The sequence below is a fragment of the Hemitrygon akajei genome, chromosome 19 (assembly GCF_048418815.1).
Source record: "Hemitrygon akajei chromosome 19, sHemAka1.3, whole genome shotgun sequence".
NCBI lineage: Eukaryota > Metazoa > Chordata > Chondrichthyes > Myliobatiformes > Dasyatidae > Hemitrygon > Hemitrygon akajei.
This window is the reverse complement of record NC_133142.1, coordinates 41,001,420-41,022,592: the sequence shown is the minus strand read 5'-3', so window position 1 is coordinate 41,022,592 and position 21,173 is coordinate 41,001,420. Positions and strand designations below refer to the sequence as shown.

Sequence of the window (21,173 nt, the reverse complement as noted above, 5' to 3'; positions counted from 1 at the left end):
ATTGGAAAAGTGCAGCAGGTCAAATAGTGTCTGTGGAAAATAAGACATGTCTCATCAGAGCTGGTAGTAGTTAGAAATCTAACAAGTATAGAGCAGTCTTCTTGTTTGAGACCCAGTGTTTTTACTTAGTTCATTGCTGGTGCACTGTGGCCAAGAAGTCTGCCAGCAACAACTCACTGAGGATTTTTCACCAGCATCTCCCAAACCGGCAGTCTTTTCATCTAAGAAGGGCAAGAGCAGGCCAGGAACACCATCCTTTCAGGTTCATCAGCAAGTTGTATGTTCTGCATTCTTTGATTTGGAGAACGTAGAACATTACAGAACAGTACAGATTCTTTGGCTCACAATGTTGTGACAGCAATATACAAACTTTCATTATCACTGAGTCTACATATGGGCATTCTCCCTATTGTATTGTGGAAATGAATTTGTTATAACCATGGGAACAATCCAGACAGGTGGCTCACAACCAACTTTTGTAATGGATATTAAATACTAGCCATGTATGTGAAACTCAGGTCTTGGAGAGTTTAAAATATGGCGGAAGATGAAGCTTTTGGATTTCCAGTATCTGTTCAACTCTTATTGTTATTGTGATGAAAATTTGTAATGTTTTCGCATGTCTGACAGTGAATTCTTAAATTTGTAAAGTGTGATCATAAAATATGATATGTGCATAAAACTAATTAACTATTTAGGAGAAAATAAGACATATAATGTTATAGTTTCTATGTACTTAAGGTATAAAAAGCAATTATCAAATATTTTTAAACAATTCATGACCACTCAATTCTGCTTCAGTGTTGCACAAGTCTGTGTGATTTTGAGAGAGCACTTCCCATCCACGTAGTATTTTCTACTAACTGTAAGCTTCCTAGGGATTTATTCATTATATCTGCAAATTGATGAAAATATACTTCCTGCCAAGGACTGTCTGTGTGTCACAGAAACCTGCCAATTATGTCTAAGGATTAAGAGTGACATAATGCTAAAGAGAAACATTTGCCATGTATTTTAGATTCAGCATCATCCCCAGCAACAGGGATAGGAACATAAGTTCCTAGATCAGTATTCTAACAACATTGCTAGTATTACTTTTGAAGATGAAATTCATTTAAAGTAATTGAAATAATTTGTCAGTGGCATTTTTCTGGTTGGAAACAATGTTAGCAATCTCCCTAATGTTATTTCTAGAAGCCCATAAAATACTGTATGTCAGTTCCTGTTCCGTAACGACAATTTCTTTAATGTAATGTCACTCTTTTTCAGGGCAGCAAGTGTTAGGGGTTGCACTTCCTGGATTTGCAGCACTTTTCATCACAATTTTGATCTCTGCAAGTAGTCTGTAAAGAGTCATTCCTTAATACAACCATCACTCATTAGCCAGTGAAGGTGTTGGCAAGGACTGACTAAATGCTTCTTTGATGGGGAAGTCCAGCGAAGGGTCTTCATTCTTAATCATTAACTTCCACATCTGTCACATATGCTGCTTGTTCTGATTAGCATTTCCAGCATTTCATTTTTTAATCCAGATTTGCAGCATCTGTAGTTTTTTTGGATTTTCATTTCAGGGGTGTGAGGGGCTGATAGCGTCCACTGAAAAGTCAAGAGTACGAGCAGAGGCAAATAGTTAAGAGCATCATAGACAGCGAAGGCATTCAGAAGCATTTCAGCAGGCATGTTAAGGACATGCTCTCTAGATCTAGCTATACTTCCAACTAGGTTGGTCAAGAACAGTTTAAAAATTAAAATCTACCCGTGTGGAAAGTTGCCCAAATGTGCCCTATTAGAAAAGTCAAAATGCACCTAGCTTTAGTTATTATTTTAGTCTTGATGGAAGCACGGACAGAAGAACTGACAGCAAAAGATGAGATGGTATTACTGTCCTTGAGAGGAAGGCACATATCAAAGACATTCTTATTAATAGAGACATAAATAACATGAAGATTGTTAGTGATGCACCATCAATAACTCACGCCGAGACTTAGGTAGTGAGATATCGGCTTTTATTGACTGAAGAACAACACTACATCCTGGGGAAATGAGGGAGAGCAGCAGGCCACAGTCGCCTTTATACAGGGGTCTGTGGGAGGAGCCACAGGGGTAGTCAGCAGGGTCTTGGGAGGAGCCACAGGAGCAGTCAGACAGGTATATCTAGTTCACCACATTCACCCCTCCTTTGTTTAAAAAAAATTCCCAAGTATATTTACAGGTTAAGTCGATCAGGTGGTCGAATCGTTCGCTGCGATCTACGGAGCTCCGGCTGCAATTGCACAGGAGCCGGAGGTGATGACGGCACAGGTGCCGGAAGTGGTGTGTGCTCCGAAGGCGGAGAGTGGGTTAATTCTGTCCCAACAGGAGGTGTCAGGGATCCCTCGCGTGTGAGCGAGGGCCCTGGAACAGACGCATACGGAGTCTGTGTGGGGCACGGTGCGCGCGGAGTCACTTCGGGTACAGGGTGCAAAGTTACCGTGGAGTGCTCGGGGTAGTGGTCTGCTGCTCCGGCGGGCGCCAGGTCGCGGACAGAGACCGTGTCCTCCCGCCCATCAGGCAAGACCACGTAGGCATACTGGGGATTAGCATGCAGGAGGTGAACCTTCTCGACCAGTGGTGAGTACTTATTACTCCTCGCATGTTTACGCAGCAGCACTGGCCCCGGGGACGTCAGCCAAACTGGCAGGGTGGTCCCAGTGACAGACTTCCTGGGAAAAGAGAATAAGCGTTCGTGAGGGGTGACATTAGTGGACGTACACAACAGGGAGCGGATAGAGTGGAGTGCCTCCTCGTAGGTGGATATGTCCCTGATGAACGAATAAACTTTTGGGGCGACCCTCGAGAAGAGAAGTTTGAGCCGAACAGCCGAGTCGGTGGCACGAACCTCCTCTAAGTACGATTGGAAGCACACCAGCCAGTGGTCAAAGGCAAGAGCTGCTCCAGGGTCTCGGGGGTCCAAGTCTAGGCGTTCTGGGCGTAAAGCGGTTTCCATGTTGTAACTTTCAGTCAATAAAATTGATGCACCATCAATAACTCACGCCGAGACTTAGGTAGTGAGATATCGGCTTTTATTGACTGAAGAACAACACTACATCCTGGGGAAATGAGGGAGAGCAGCAGGCCACAGTCGCCTTTATACAGGGGTCTGTGGGAGGAGCCACAGGGGTAGTCAGCAGGGTCTTGGGAGGAGCCACAGGAGCAGTCAGACAGGTATATCTAGTTCACCACAGTTAGAAACCAGTCATCCCAGCCCCGAGTGCTCCACAGGAAAATAGCCAAGGTCCAATTATCTCCTGCTTTAGCAAGGACCTCCTTTAAGACGTTTGTGCTCAGTTCAATTTATAACCCCTCCGATAATAAAGCAGCTCATTCCTCGATTCACAGGCTGTGGGCAGCATTAAAGCATGGATTAATGTGTGGTAGGTGAAGTAATATTCCATTCACACAAGTACCTGACAGTAAAAATCTCCCATTAGAATTTTACCACTTGAACTACTTGGAGATGATGTGTGTACCTTCATGCTTTTTCCCTTGTCATTCAGACATGATTTTTATTTGTGCAATATTCTTAACAGGGTTAGCTCTCTAAATGACAATACCAACATGAAAACAAGAGGTTTATGATCCTAAGCAATTGTTCTTCCAGAGTCATTATCACATTGAATAGTAAGGCTATTTTCAGATTTAGCAACTGCAGCTACTTGAGTTTTCAATCATAAAACAATGGATGCGAAAAGGAAAGGATCACGTTGTAACAATTTATTTTACTTATTCATTCACAAGATGTGTGTGTTTCAAGCTAGATCAGTATTTGTTGTTTGTTATTGGTGAACTGAATAGTTATTCACCCATTTCAGAGAACCAATATGAGTTAAATCAGGTTCCCATAGATATGCATCAGATTTGCATCCATTAAGTGGAGGTTGTTAGGTTCTTGATTAGTAAGGGCAGCAAAGGTTATGGGGAGGAGGCAGAAGAATGGGGTTGAGAGGGACTATAAATCCCTTTGTCATTAAGGGTCCTCCACCCAGCACATGCCTGCTTCTCACTGCTTTTGTCAGAAAGGAGGTACATAAGATTGAAGGCACACATTCAATGATTCAGGAACAGTTTATTCCCTTGTCATCCTAGTTCTGAATGGACATTAAACCCATGAACACTACCCCACTATTTTTTAAATTTCTGTTTTTGCACTATTTAAATACATATACGGTACTTACTGTAATTTAGTTTTTTCCCCTTCATTATCATGTATTGCATTGCACTGCTGCCACAAATTGAACAAATTTCATAACATATGCTAATAATATTAAATCTCATTCCGATTCTGATTTTGAAATCAGCCATGATGGAATGGAGCAGCAGACCTAATTGGTCCTACAGCCTAATTCTGCTCCTATCTCTTATGGTCTCAGAGCTATATGAACTTGATACATTTTTTTGTGTCCCTCTAGCAAGATTTTTATGCCAGATTAACTTAAGTGCATTAATTTACATCTCTTTGCTGCCAAAATGGGAACAGAAGATGTATTCATTTTGGGAGTATTTCAGAGTAGTGGATTAGAGTGATGTAGGCATACCATGCCAGGATGAAGAATACTGATTCGACTAAAGCAATAAAGTCAGGCATGTCATTTATAAGTAACCATTTCTTGGTTGAGAAAAATTAGAAGGCAAATACTATCCAGTCCTGGATAAATGGAAGCATCTGGAAATACCAGGAGAATCCCCAGAATCTCGAAAATCTGCTTCATAAAGTTAACACATGAGGAATCTGAAGTGCACTGGCAAATTGGAACCAAAATTAGTTGAGTGATAGAAGGCATAGGTGGATGAATGTTTTCTGACAGGTATCGGTACTGGGTCCATTTTTCAAGATGGCGCTGAGCTTTGGTCTCAATCAAGATCATGGCTCAGGCTTACATGATTTTTTTATGTTTGAAAGGATGGTTTGAGGACAAAGAGGTGAGTTAGAAGTCAGGTTAGGGTTTAGGGTCATAGATGTGTGGAAATTAGTGGTCAGATTAGGGTTTAGGGGCAGGAATGTGGAGGAGTTTGAGGACAGGCCGCCTTGCGCTTGAAGGCCAGTGACATAGATAGGTGATGGAGGACATCTGCGGATGTCAGGCTGTCCTAGGATTATATGGGCCCAGGCGAGCAGGAGCCACAGGAGTTGGTCAGTCAGGCAACTGGAGTTTGAGTCTGGAGTTCAGGGTCCCATCATTGGCTTGTCCAGGGCTCGACTAAAGATCGGAGCCCAAAGGTCAATCGGAAGTCCAGAAGTCACAGCCTGATGGCTGAATCCTGGAGACTGGAGAGTCCTGCAGTTGGAGGACTGTCCCTGTATGGGTGGGAGGGAGGAAGTGGGCCAATTCGGGTAGAGTTGCCATCAAAACATATGGCCCAGAACAATTTTATGTTATCCTGTTTGACAATTAATAGATAAGATCATTTTAACCAAATATATTCCATTCCATATTTTGGACTTCAACAAGTGAAGATGTCAATTTAACTAGAGAAGGCAACACTGAAGATTTGCTTTACATCAAACTAAAACTAATTCCTGAAATTTTGTGATTCTTAAAAAAACTCATTGGTTGCAGTTTACTGCTAAGAACTATTTTTATTATTAGAGTGGTTTCCATTTGTGAGTCAGTTTTTGTTATATGTAAGTCAGCCTGCTTTGTATCAAGTGCTTTCATATAAATCATAAGTTTCTTGTGAAAGACTTCATTAAATACCTTCCAAAAGGAGATACAACTTATTATCACTGTGTTATCATCCTTTGTAAACTGTATTATATCCTCCAACTGGTTATTCATGATATGATTTCAATAAATGTTGGCATTAGTTGGTACATTTTTATTCTTGTAGAATACTATAAAATCAATAAACCTAGAAGCTAATATGTTTTTTAATTTAATTTAATTTAATTTTCAATCTGTTCTTTTGTTTATTTTCTCTTTTGTCTTCAACTGCTGAAAAATAGTGGTTACCTTAATGACTTTGGTCTGCATCCTGTCAAATCAAGAACCTGGACCTGTTGCAATTTGCCTCTTGCCACAGTAGGTCTACAACAGATGCAATCTTATTGGCTCTCTATTCAGCCTTGGATTCAGCAACAGTTACATCAGACTCCTGTTTATTGATTACAGCTCAGCCTTCAACAAAATCACACCCTCAATTCTAATCAACAATTCCAAATCTTGGGCTTCCGTACCTCCCATTGCAACTGGATCTTTGACATCCTCACCAGAGACCACAGTCAGTGAGGATCAGAAATAACATCTCCTCACTGGCAATCAACACTGGTGCACCTCAAGGATGTGTGCTTCGCCCACTGCTTGCTTTACTCTCTCTACACCTACAACAGTATGGCTAGGGACATCTCAAACACCATTTATAAACTTGATGATGAGATAACTATTTTTGACAGAATTTCAGATGGAGACGAGGAAGTATACAGGAGTGAGATAAATCAGTTGGTTGATTGGTGTTGCAGCAACAACCTTGCGCTCAATGTCAGTAAGACCAAGGAATTGATTATGGACTTCAAGAAGGCAAGTCGAAGGAACACATACCAGTCCTTATCGAGGGATCAGCAATGGAAATGGTAGTCAGCTGCAAGTTCAACATCTCTGAAGATCTATCCTGGGCGCAACATGTTAATGCAATTACAAAGAAGGAATGACAGTGGCTATATTTCATTAAGAGTTTGAGGAAACTTAGTTTGTCATCAAAAACACCCACAAATTGTTACAGACGTACTATGGAAAGCATTCTAACTGGTCACATCAACGTCTGGTATGGAGGGGGCCACTGCACAGGATCAGAAAAAGCTTTAGAAAGTTGTAAACTCTGCAAGTTTCATCATGGGCACTAGTCCTCCCAGCATCGAGGACAAAAGGCAATACCTTAGGAAGGTTGCATCAATCGTTAAGGACCCCATCACCCAGGACATGCCCTCTTCTCATTGCTGCCATCAAGAAGGAGGTAGAGAAGCCTGAAGACACACACTCAGCATTCCAGGACCAGCTTCTTCCCCGCCACCATCAGATTTCTGAATGAACAATGGACCCTAAACATTACCTCACTACTTTTTGCTCTATTTTTGCATTACTGACGTGATTATATATACTCTGACACTTAAAGAGAGTCTTCTAATTCTGACCTAGGCACTCTGACCTTGATGGGAAACACCAACTCTGTTTCTTTCCACAGATGCTACTTGATGTGTTCAGTTCAACCTTTATATGTTTTGATTTCAGAATTGCAGTGTGTGATTTTTTTTGCTCCAACTAAAGGTCCATCTGATTCACTCATCTCCTTCACCTTTGGAAACTGTCATTTTTGCAGGTCTTAGCTACCTATGAGTCGAAGCCAACTAAAGCGGTTAAACTTTAACAGCTATCTTAAGTCAAGACCGCATAAAGATGGCCAATAACTGTTGATATTCTCACAATCTCTACGAATGAAATAAAAATCTTACATCTTAAGTCTGATTTGAATTATATTTATCTACATCTTTTAAGTTTAATTTTTAAAGACTGGCATCTGCAAATTATTTACCTGCACTCTGGAAATAGGCTAACACTGAGATTAATTTACAGAACTATGGGAATCTGAAGAGCAGTAAGTATATGGAATTTGGTGTCACAGGGAATGATTGAAATAATGTATTTGAGAGGAGCCTATGCAAACATGAGGGAGGGGGCCACATGAATGGATTTAAGTGAGCAGAGATGGGATGAGACTAGAGTGGTGCATAAATGATGGAAATGACAGGATGGCCTGAATGTTTCTGTGCTGCTTAAATTTAGTTTTCTTTATGCATCCCAGGTTGCCCTGAAACACTCAAATATTCTAATAATAATTTAGTAGAGTTGAGGCAAGATCAGCCACAATCAAATTAAATAGTGAAATATGCTCACGGGACTGAAGAGTCTGCTCCTCTCTAATTAGAGGGCTGGTACTTTTTTCACCAAATCTAATCTGTTTTCAAGGCATTTTTTTTCTTACAGTGAAGATGAGAGTGCTATAACGATTCAACAATATGTTTATCTCATTCAATATCTCACTCATTTGATCATTAAGTAGCCCCATGAGTATTTCATGCTTCTTTATTCATTGTATGGCAATATATCCCCATATTTTGATTTTCACTAATGGATCTGTTAGGAATGTCTTAATATATAAGTTTATGTTGTTCCACAACTAGCTCTAGTTAAATTTAATGTTTCAATAATAGAACTTTCATTCTTCTTTCAGCTGCTTGTTAATCTCATTGTTTAACCACTTAGATCCAGGTTTTGATGTGAAAATTCTATATTTGGAAGCATTTAATTTCTGTTCAGTTGCATTCTCCCTTCAATACTGGTTATCGATTTATCTTTCAACAGTTTTTTAAAGTAATTGCATCATAATTGGATTTCTGATTCAATTGACATCTCAGGTCTCAAATAAATTTCTTGCATGGATTTAACATCATGCCTTCAGATTAATTGAGCTTAATGTGATGAATTAGGCATACAAAATCCTTCTAATATTTGTGGATTTGTTAAAACTGCACAATGGCATTTTCTGCCTGGCATGATTAGTGTCTCAAGGACAGAAATTGACCTTTATCAAACCAGTTTAGAAATCACCAGAGTATAAGATATGGCATGTGTTTGGGGTATTTTGAATTGACACAAGATTCCTTTTAAAGTATGCTTATAAAATCTACTATTCTGAAGAACATCCCAGACTTCCGTTCATAACTGAACTTCAAAAATCAAATCTATGTCCTTTGAGTCAATTACTGCCGGGCTAATAGATGCTATTTGTCAGATTATTATCGCTGTTGGGATTGACTAATTTAAAATGTTAAAACTTCACCACTGATATTTTAATAGTACTTACAGAATATCAAAAAGAATCTGATCTTGAAAGTGACTTCCTTGCTTGCCACTGTACACGTTGAAAATTGTCGTGTTAAGAGTGCTAGAATCAATTATCAGCATGAAGACCTTAGATCCTCAAATAGTTTAAAAAGTCAGCACAACTTTGTGGGCTGAAAGGCCTGGATACTCCTGTAATGTTCTATGTAAGTCTGAGGTAGGCCCTGCTTTTAAATCAATTGGTGTTCAAAGTACAATAGAAAGCTTATGTACATTTTAATGTCCCATGTTGTCATTAATTAGCCACTGATTTGGATTATTTTATTCACAAATCTGGTGCTCTGACGGGATGAGTGGTTAGTTGCACTCAAAAAGTGGACATGGAACAGCACAGTGAGACAGCTAATACAGCTGCTGCTCACAGCTCCATTGATTTGGGATTAGTTCTCTCCCCCAGTCCTGTCTGTATGGAGTTTGCTTGTTCTCTTTATGAAGCAATGGGTGTTTTGATGTCCTCCCTCAGCCCAAAGATGTGCAGGTTGACCCTTACCAATATGTATCGATGCACCATCGAAAGCATCCGATCCTGATGGATCGTGGCTTGCTCTAAAGTCATGGGCACTGATCAGCACATCAGGGAATCCAAACTCCCCTCCATGGACTCTGTCTGCACTTCTCACTGCCTCGGTAAAGCAGCTACTTAATCAAAGACTCCATCCACCCCAACATTCTCTCTTCACCCTTCTCTCACTGAGCAGAAGATACAAAAGCCTGAAAGCACATCCCACCGGGCTCAATGATAGCTTCTATTGCACTGTTATCACTCTTGAATGGTTCCCTAGTATGACAAGATAGACCCTTGGCCTCATGTTGTGGATTACAGGAGGAACAGAGACAGGCTCACCCTTATTGACATCAATGGATCTGGGGCTGTGAGCATGAATATCTTTAAGTTCCTCGGTATATCACTGAGGACCTCACGTGGTCTCTACATACCGGCTGTGTGACGAGAAAAGCACAACAGCGCCACTTGCACTTCAGACGGTTGAAGAAGTTTGGAATGAGTCCCCAAATCCTAAGGATTTTCTACAGGGACACAATTGAGAGTATCATGACTGGCTGCATCACTGCCTTGTATGGGAACTGTACTTCCCTCAATCGCAGGGCTCAGCAGAGAGTGGTGCGGACAGCCCAGCACATCTGTAGATGTGAACTTCTCACCATTCAGGACATTTACAGAGACAAGTATGTAAAAAGGGCCCAAAGGATCATTGGGGACCCAAGTCACCCCAACCACAAACTGTTCCAGCTGCTACCATCTGGGAAATGGTACCGTAGCATTAAAGCCAGGATCAACAGGCTCATCAATGCTATATTGACTATTCTGTTGTACATACTATTTATTACAAATTACTATAAATTGCACGTTGCACATTCAGATGGAGTCGTAGTGTAAAGATTTTTATTCCTCATGTATGTGAAGGATGTAAGAAATAAAGTAAATTTAATTCAATTCAATCTGCCTTGCTATAACCATACACCTTATGTCTGCCTGCACTGTATTTTCTCTGTAACTAGAACACGTTATTCTGCATTGAGTTATTATTTTGCATTGTACTATCATCTGTGCAATGCACTGTTGTAATAAATTGATCTGTATGGGTGGTATGCAAGATGTTTTTCACTGTACCTAGGTACATGTGACAATAATAGACCAATTTGCCTCTATAATTGCCCATTGTAATTTGACTCTCGCAAATGACAGAAGAGAGAGAGAGAGAGTGTGTTGGGGGGTGTACAGGTGGTGAGGTGCAGTCCTATGGAAATGCAAGGAGAATAAAATGTATAAGATTAATATAAATGGTTGCTTGATAACTGGTAAGCCAAGGACTTGTTTCTATGGGGTATGACTATTCAATAGAAAGATATTTATTTCTTGTGGGGAGTGAAATTAGCTCTTAAAATCCATTCTGAATTCAGCTTAATAACAAAGCTGGAACACTGGCTAGCAATCAGAGGGATATCAATGGCAAGAAGAGATGGTAGGGAAATGATCCTCAAGGATAAAGTATCTGCAGCAGCCTTCTTTTCTTGCACTGGAGAAATGGCCTTTATATTTTCATAATTTTGGTGCAATGGAATGAAATGAAATGGCTTCAAATTCTACAGAGTCTAACTTTACCTAGAGTAGTACAGCACAGAGAGAGGTCATTCGGCCAACAATGTCTGTGCCAACTATGAAGAGAATCTAAAGTAATCCCATTTGCCTGTAAAATGGTCTGTATCCCTCTCTATCTCCTCTCTTCCAGGGTCTGTCCAAATGTTTCTTAGACACTGCTATAGTAGCTGTTTCTACTATCTCCCCAGTTGACTATTGTAGACCACTTTTAAATATATTGTTCATCCAAAGCTTCATCCCTTTTAAATGTTTAAGATCATGTTGTGCATTTAATACTACTAATTTTGAGTAGTTATTGTAAATGTATTGTTTGATTAAGCATTCTTTTTCATTTAAATAATTCATTACGGGTTATACGTAAAAGTATGTGAATGGCATATGTCATCACGCCACATCATACATGCACACCTCCCTTAAAGTAAAAACAAATCTAAGACACGGTTTTTCAGCTCCATGTTTCCTTTGAATTAATTTTATAGTTTGAAGTTACAGAACCTACTGCACCATAACAAAAAAAAATCAGAGAGCTCTCTCAGGCATATATTTATCCTGTTGTCAACATCAATAAAACAGAAAATTCGGCCAATTATTATCATTACTGCTAGCAAGTTTTCATTTGACATGTAGGAAGCTGTATTTCCTATATCAGAATCGTAACTGCCATTAAGAAAGTGCCTATAAAGCAGTTGGACATTCTGAGAATGCAAAAGAGCATAATTTCTCACTTATTAGTAATTTATGTGAAGAAATCAGATTATATTCAGTCAAAAATATTCTACGGGAACGCTCAACTGTCACAAATATTAACTTAGGTTGAGTTGTTATCTGACTTTGGCAATTTACTTGCAAACATTTTGTCACCATATGAGGAGACATCATCAGTGCGCTGTTAATAGTGGTGTGTCCTCAAAATGCTTGGCCTGTATATACATATCAATCAGCTGATTGATCGCCATTTTGAAATTCATTTATGATAAGGGAAAGAAATTTCCTCACTGATTGGTTGGGTGGTGAACTTAGTTCATTGTGGTCTGGAATTCTGCCCACATTAGCTCATAAATAGGATCGAGGTCTACATGCTTGTTTACAGAATTGTTTGCAGAAAAGCACACTTCTGGGAGTTCTCTTTCATACTGCATGTTTGCTTGTACCGTGGTGTTCACTGATACCCAATCAAATTGGTGCCTCTCTTGATCTTCATGGGTAGAGACATTATTATGCATTAGGAATTCTATCCTCTTGGTAATTGGAAGATTGAGTTCTCTGAAAATGAGAATGTTAGGGAAAATGTTTAAATCAGCTTAAAATACAGATTTTTGCTTTCATGTTCTGTACTTTATTCATTTGCCTAGATAGGGTGCTTTGGCCAACTCATAATTTATTAGCCGACCCTTAAACACTGAGAAGGTGGTGTGGAGCTGTTTTCTTAAACTGCAGCGGTTCTCTTGGTAAATGTAGTCCCAAAGTACCTTGCAGTGGGATGTTCCAGGATTTAAACACAGTGATGTTGAAGGCATAGTGATGTATTTCCATAGTGTGTAACCTGATGGTAAGGGATGGTGGAGACCTGCAAGTTGTTTCTAAACATTTGTCCATTTTGGTGGTCAACTTTCTGTGTTTGGTAGATGTAGCTGGAGCTGGGACAAGTAGCTGCAGTATATTTTGTAGATGATCTACACTGTAGCAACTGTGTGGGTGGTGGAGGAAGTGATTTAGATTCAGGAAATCTGATGAAGTCTTCTGCACAACTTTGACCTTTCATTGCTTCCAATTCCCAGTTTTGTTATTAATCTAGCAGAGTGTTTAACTCTGCCTAGGATGTTTAAAATATAGTCCTGTTAATTTAGCAGCTCAGGCAAATGTTGCACAGTTAAACTGGTATTTTATTGCACCTGAAAAATTGTGCTGCACATACTGATTTTCTTACGTTATTGACCCACATCAATCAATTTTAAGCCAGTATTTGATGGAATATTGAAAAGTTTTATCCATGCATTCAATATTGAAAGTGCAATTTCATCTGACTCCAGAAACAAACAACAAATTTGTTTCTGTTTCTGCTAATTTCATGCAGAATAACAGAGAGAGCACTAAAGTTTCAAATAAATAAATTACAAATTGTTCCTACAATGTCTATGTAAACTTTCATCATCTCTGCCATCATCTCAGATTACCTACATAGTTTGATAAGCATGCAGTTTAGCTGTTAGATGAGGCCAAGAAAATTCTGCCCTAATTCTGGAATAATTACAACCCTTTCGAAGAATAGCATGTTGTGGCAAGGTACGAGACAAAAGGAAGCATTTGAGATTTTTGGAATTTATGTATACTATACACACACACACATATATGTATATTTACATACACATATATATGTGTGTGTATGTGTGTGTATTTGTAATGGTGTGTGTGGCTGTCACATGCAAGCATGTTTTGACATTTCCATTGCCTTTGAGAGATCTTCCAGAAAAGAGTAACACAGTTGATTGGTGATTGGGCAAGAATTTATCACAGTGATAATGAAGGGAAGATAATAATTGTTCAATATAGGATGATGTGAGATTTGAACAGGAATTTGGTGGGGAGTGATGTCGCCCAGTGCCTGCTGCCCACGAGGTGTGAAATGTTACATTTTTAGGAAGCCTTTGTGGATTATATCTGCAATTTTAAATTGGGGGCCACAATAATTAGATGGGTTGTGTGATATTAATAATTGGATCACAGTATCTCTGCTCCTTTAATTAAAAATTGGTCCTTTGAGGAGATAACTTGCTAATAAAATCGAGTGAAACTGAGAAAAAGTTTGAAAGCCACCAGTGTATCCCATAGGAGGTACCCACCAAAGTCACAGTGATTGAGGCAGCCAAGTGGGTGGGTAAGGCTTCAATGAAGCAGGCTGCTTGATACAGAATGGCACTGAGTTTTTTTGGTGTTGTTGGAGTCACTCCCATGCAGAATGATCTTGTGTGTCCTAAGCCATTCCAATCCAGGCAATTGAAAGACTTTCAACAGTCGGAAAATGATCCGTGATCTTCTGAATATCAACTGGGAGCTTGATTGTTCATATGGTTATTCTTGTTCAGTTTCTGGTCAGTATTTAATACTGATTGAGGGGAATTTGAGGGCATTAACACTGATCAATGTCACAGGGATCTGGTTACCCCTTCTCTTAATGTGGATGATGTTTGCCTAGGACTTGTGTGATCTGCTTGGCTCCTGTTACTTTGTAGCCCAGCTTTGAATGTATTCCCAACTTGCAGTTTATGTTCTCAAACTACTTCATTATATAAGGTGTCACCAATAGATCTGAAAATAAATATTGCCACTTCTGACAGAGTCACTGGTGAAGCTATAAAATTATAGCCCTAAAACATCATAAGCTCTGTAGCACTGTATTGAGGATGATATAATTCACCTTCATCCACCCAACCTTCTTCCAAGGCTCCAAGTATAAATCAAATGAATGGAGGATTTTCTCCAGACTTTCATTGACACCAGTTTTACCAGAATACCTTGATGTCAAACCTGCTCAAATTCTGCCGTCATGTGGAAAGCAGATGGACCAACCTAACCTGTAGAGCCCAGTCCTTTAGTCCCTGGTTGGACCAGTGCTATAAGTGACATCTACTGAGTGATTCTGACAGAAACTGACTGAGTGTTGGTGCATTTTATTGGCAGGTGAGTGGTCCTAGCATAGACTGCCTACAAGGCCATATCTCACCTTTCAGATTAGGATGAAGGGGATTATCATTGGCCGGTTTTGATTTCACCTTTTTGTCATCATGACAACATCCCGCATTGTCACACTCATGACAGGTATTTTAGCTATCTTGGAACAATGTAGACTGGAGTGGCTAATTCTCAGAAGTGAGCCACAGAGATATTTTTTGGCATCATGACTTTTGCTAAACTCCTTATTGCAGTAATTTGTTGATATCATGAAAGTGAATGATGAGTCTTCTGTGATAGAGCATAGAACAGTGAGGGCCTCCATAGAACAGCGTAGCTCAGGAACAGGCCCTTAAGCCATGATGTTGGGCCAAACTAATTAAACTTGTAATTAAACACTAACTAAAATTAATCCCTTCTGCCTATTCAATGTTCATATCTCCCCATTCTCTATATTTTCAAGATTTAGGATTCATGTTTATTAGACACATGTACACAAAAAACATAGTGTAAAATGTGTCAATTGTTTGCATTAACAACTAACGCACACTGAGATGTCACCACATATTCCAGTGCCAACAAGACATGCCCACAGTGCTCGACAGAACAACACAGACCACAATAAGCAACAAAACAAACCTCGTTTCTCTTTCCCATCCACAAGGAGACAGAGTTCTCTGACCAAGGTTAGCCCTGCAGGCTCCAGGCTCCAGCCTCCAGCAGGCTTGGGCTTGCAGGCACTGGGGTTCGACCTCCCCAGCAGAGTCGCAGAGATTCATAGACTTGCTTCGGGCCGTTGGGCCTCAACATCTAGATTTCTGATTTGACCCTCAGGGTTTGATCCTGGACACTCCAATCAGTGAACACTAGCCGTCAAACTCCGCACTCTTCAGTAACAGGAACCTGAACACTATTCCTTGAATTCCAGTCTCATCGATTTGTGAACCCAAGGGGTCATCCAAACTCATTCCTCCTGCCCGCACAGTACAATGACTCCAGAACTCACCGATAACTCACTGACCTGGTGGGCTCTCGTCCACTCTGTGCTGGTCCAACATTTGACATCCAATCACAGATGCCCCATGTCAATGTTGCTGGTCTTCAGAAACGGAACAGAGACTTAAACTCTAGCCCAACCTCTAATTCCCCCACATCCCTATCCCTAAACCCTAACCTGACCCTACAACGCCCCATTTGCAAAACCATCCTTACAAATCTAATTAAACAATTAAAACTGTGCCTAAGAGATTCTTAAATGCCTCTACCATATTCTCCTCTGATGCCACCCATGGTAGCACACTCCAGGCACACCCCCCCCCTCAGTAAAAACAAAAATTGCCCTAAACATCTCCTTAAAACTTATCCCCTCTCACTTCAAATGCATACCCTTGAGTATTTGATATTTTGACAAGTATAAACGATCTACACTATCTATGTCTCTCATATCTTATAAACTTTTCTATCAAGTTGTATGACAATGGGTACCTCAGGAAAAGGTTAAGATAGCTGCTGCTCTGATTAGTTATTAATAATTCTCCACAACTCGTTGCTGTACGTATGCAATTGGGGAGCTTTGAGCTGAAGCTTATGCTCTGGTTTGCAGATTTCATAGTTTTGCGTGTGTGTTGCAACTTTTTAATTAATCACTCAGTGCTGCCAGCAAGTGAGGCAATCTGCTAGAAGTTCAAAGTCAGATATGGATCTTTTTAACGCTGCTTTGTCTCTCGGGAATGCCCTTGCAGTTTGAGAGGGCATTCCTGTGGTATAATGTCCACTATCTACTCCAGCAACCTTAATTTCAGAAGGAAGTATGGCACTTCAGTGCTTTATAAATAGGGCCTTAGGATACAAGTTTAAGGAAGTAGTGGTACATTTGCACTAATCAATAGTTAAACCATATTCTGTGTACTTTGTGCATTCTTGCATGCCCCATCAGAGAAATTACATTAACTCCATAAAGTGCATGAATTCTCCAAGATACCAGATACCTGTAGATGCGGAGAGAAATTTGAGATAGTGGCATTGCTTCCACAGGGGCAAAGTACATAAGTGATATACTGAATATTTGTAAATCAATGCTGGACTTGGATAGGGTTAGTAAGAAAAGAATAGTTTGCTGGGTTAGGGAGTCAATTGATAAGATATTATGAATCCAATTTTGCTGATGAATCTATGCAGAATGATCTTTTTTGTAGTTTTGTTAGAACCTTTTGCTGTAGGACTTGTTGAGGAAGACACTTGCCTATTGTAAGAAAATAGTGGATAAAGATTAGAGGCAGAGTCCAAACTCAAGGAAAAGAAGCTGGAATTAAACTTTAGAGACATGATGAGCAGCTTGAAAAATTCTAAAGTTCTGTAGATATAAGCAAGAATGGTATCTGAACCCCTTGCTGAAAGATTAGATGTGGTATTTACAAACCTTTATATTAATTATTGGAAAATCATTCATCAAAATTTCAAACATCCATTCTGCAGGAGGTGTGAAGCCTTTACTTAAGAATAAGTGGTTCGGTATTTTCTCTTTTTCTGGAGCTTCACAGTTACCTATGATGTGGTGAATGGAGACCACGAACCTAAGACCATAAGATATGGGAGCAGAATTAAACCACGTGGCCCATCGATTCTGCTCTGCAATTTAATCCTAGCTGATATATTACCCCCTCAACCCTATTCTCCTACCTTTTTCCCCACTTCTGGTTTCACAATGTGAGGCTGTAACTTAAAAATTGAATAATTTTCAAGATGCAAGCAGTACGTCCATCTTCTAGCCGTATGAAATTCAAAGATACTGTAGAAGCTAGAAATCCAAAATAAAACACAAAGGCTGAAAGTACTCAGCAGGTATGAGCACATTGAAGGGAGGAGAAGCAGAGTTAATGGTTTGGGTTGAATATCCTTCATCAGAACCAAAAGGTTCAAACTATACAGGTCTCCAACCTGAAACCTTTACCCTGTTTTTCTTCTCACAGATGCAGCCCAACATGCTGAGAAATTCCGCTGACTCTCTTCTTGTTTGTCTATGTGTTTCTACTTGAAGACAATTTTCCCTTTGCAAAATTAAAGCAAAGTACAGCCTTGTGCAGAACTGTGTCAAAAAGACAAAGTTCCAGCCTTAATCTCCAATATGTAGTGTGTTGGTTGGACTGAGCCAAGACAATCTAAAATGTATTCATTTGGCCTCAGGATCCTTGGCTAGACAGGACTACACCATCTACTGCATATTAGTAGTGATTGGGAATAATCAGACTCATGTTTGGTTGCAATACTTTGCTCTCCCTGTTGTTGTGAAAGCACATGAACTTTTCAAAATATATTTGGAAAAAGATAACCATTTGGAGGTGGTAGGATGCTTGAAATGTGAGGAACTGTGGTTTAACATGTTTTCGGTGATAAAGATTAATAATTTGGAATAATGTTATATCCATATTATGAAGTAAATTCTGATTTACCTGGTTTAATTTCTCACTAAACAACCCATATTTTGATGAAACTAATGGCAGAGCACATCAGCAGGTATCATAATTCGTGGGGTATCTCTTTCTCAAATTAAGCTCTGGGGCAATGTCCATATTAAATACATTTTGAGTGCATTATTATCTTCTGTGTCTTTCAAGATGGTAGTTAGTCCTCCCCCTCACTTCAAACCACTGTTGGTGCATCCAGTGATATTTAATAATTCTGGACTTCTGTTTTACATGCTTGTATTTATGTTTGAAAGTAAATCTGACATCAAAGTTGGGAAGGAAAGAGCACATTGATGTGCTGTAATTGCTCACTTTATTGCAAACTGAAATAAAGCTTTCAGTACTTTCCAAAAAGAGCTTTCTTCAGCGGTGATCACTTTGGCCACCACCACTCTGCATTTTGAGCATTATGGGCAGTGATCATGATCTCTTCACAAATAAGCTCTTCATTACACGCTAATTATAAAGCTGAAAACACCAGCTACGTTGTTCAGTGCATGCTTCACCAGCTTTTCAAGTGATTATATCAGAGAAGTTGTTTGGAAACATTTGCTGAATTATAACTATGAATAATTCAAGGTGTCATTTTATTTAAATTAATTTGCATCCTAAAAAGATGATTTGGTAACATTGGATAAAGGCACTTGAATTGCAGCTCACCACAATTTGATCTGCTTTTGAACTAGATTATAGTCAGTGTTCTTTAAGGTAAGAAAGGGACAGAGGAGATGCTCTTCGGCAACTAGGTTAATCAGTGCTTCGCTACTTTAGTGAAAGGTGTGCATTAACCAACCTTCTAGGGGAGGGAAAGCATGGGTAATCCAACCATTATGCAAGCTGAATGAGAAAATGAAACAGGATAACAAAGGCACTGTCTTCCTGAACCCATTTATTTACGCCAATTAGTTTGGGAATTAACACATGAAATCCTTTTCTTTGCACTTTCCAGATACAAACTGAACTGCTGAACTACGTGGTAGCTGAGGCTGATCATGAAATGGTTTATTTTACAGTTAATGACACAGAAGAAATTGGTACTTTGAAGACGATTAATATCACAGACGCTAACACGACCAAGATAGTAGTGTCTGACCTAGACACAAGCAGCAAATATAAGTTCTACCTGAGTGCTTACACAAGAGCTGGACCTGGAAAACTTATCACAGAAGAAGGAACAACAGTGACGGAAGGAGGTAGGAAGAGTTTGCAAGTTAGAATTTTACCGCAATGTTTGTATTTTAACCATCTTATTAAAAACTTTAAACATTTCTGAGTAACTAAGTATTACTCTTTATGTATAATTTTGAGCAGATGATTATAAAAATGTCTACTTTGTTCCCTGAATAGTAAATCTTTTTCTTTCATTCATTTTACTTGGTCTATAATTTCATAAAAATGGCAAATGAAATTGGATAAATTATAGACATAACAATTAACTATTCACATGACCATGTGAAAAACAGGCATACAAAATTTTAAATTCAAAACTTCAATTATGAGGTTCTATCTCCCATTTCCTTTTCTTTCATCTGTGCATGTGTAACAGACTCATAATCTTAATAACAAGATGCAATTAGATTATGGAATGCTGAGTATTTTGTTCCCTTTTTCATAATAGCGGAAAAGCACAAAATGAAAGTAGTCACTGAACCTAAGTTATTCATGGGGAGTATTTTCATGCATTTAATATTTAAAGGCATGGTAATGATAAAAATAATAGAATTCAACAGAGATAAATTGTCCAGGGTAAGGTTTCCTAGGAGCTTAAAAGAAATATATGAAGAAATTGCATGTATTAGAATTTTCTAGGGTTCTTGAAAATGGTGCCTTTGGATTAGAAAATTGCAAAGGTTATTTGATTATTTCACAAGGGAATCAGAACCACAGACTGAGACTATTTAATACCAACTATGGGAAAGTTACTGACACCTATGATCAGAGATGGAGTGACTGAGCATTTGATCAGTGAGTCAGCATTGATCTGTGAAGGATAGATCATGTCTGACTAGCTGTTTTTGAGACAGTAGTAAATGGAGTGAATGTCTGATAAATGAAGAAGTGAGTACTGATGCGTCCAATATCTATTTTAGATGGCTCTTTACAAGGTATTGCACAAGAGATTATCAAACATTAGAGCAAAGGGAACTTCATGTGGCATTTACACATGGATTAGTAATTGTTTAGTAGGTAGGAGCCACAGAGGAAGGATAAGGATTTGCTCTCTAATTGTCAGGTTGTGTTTTGCCCTGGAATTTTGCTGTCAGATCTGATATTTTAATAATAAATTGTGTGAAAATAAAGACAGTCAAATATTCAGCTGAATTTAGCAATATGATTTACATATTGAATAAATAGGAATATGATGGTAATATCTTAAAACTGAGCCAGGAAGATATTTATAAACATACTCCCGAATCTCACATCTGTAATGAATACAGGAGGTCACATGAAATTTTATCTAAAACATTAAATAATTGAATGGACTTGAGGAGCCAAATTGCCTCCTAACTGCATTAGAATGAAATGTCTTTCAAAGAAAGCAAAATATTACTAATCTATTACTGAAACAAAATGTTAATTGCAAAACTGCTGACATTCAGGAAGGGAAAGTATCAAATGATGAAGAGCACATTATTTTAAATGTCCCAGGCACAGTTTTAAACTGTGTTATTTGGGACTTGAAAAGTACTTTAAGTGAATTTTCTGTGAAACCATCATTAAATTATAGCAGGTTCATCAAAGAGAATGAGCTGGGCCTTTCTGAGAAATGCCAGTAGTTCTGTGAACAACTCACACATGAATGCCAACAAATTTGGGATCCCAAACTTAAATACCCAAGTCCTAAAGTTGTCTGCAGTTTCTTGTGTGTGGTTCTCTAACTGTAGCCAGTGGTGGTTCTAAACTTGTGGCAATTTCCCAGCATTTACCCTAGGGAATTGCCTCACTGATTCCATTCATATGCAAGAAGAGCTAATGCATGGGAGCGAG

General features: G+C 39.2%; 1 protein-coding gene across 10 annotated transcripts in view; it reads left to right on the top strand.

Moving 5' to 3' along the window:
• The window catches only part of chl1b (cell adhesion molecule L1-like b), a 920,799-nt gene that overhangs the window by 819,930 nt on the left and 79,696 nt on the right, over positions 1-21,173 (top strand). For all 10 annotated transcript variants that reach the window (XM_073072426.1, XM_073072427.1, XM_073072429.1 and 7 more), the window contains one exon: positions 19,199-19,378. In XM_073072426.1, coding sequence (XP_072928527.1) covers positions 19,199-19,378 — 180 coding nt within the window. The remainder of the gene's footprint in view (positions 1-19,198; positions 19,379-21,173) is intronic.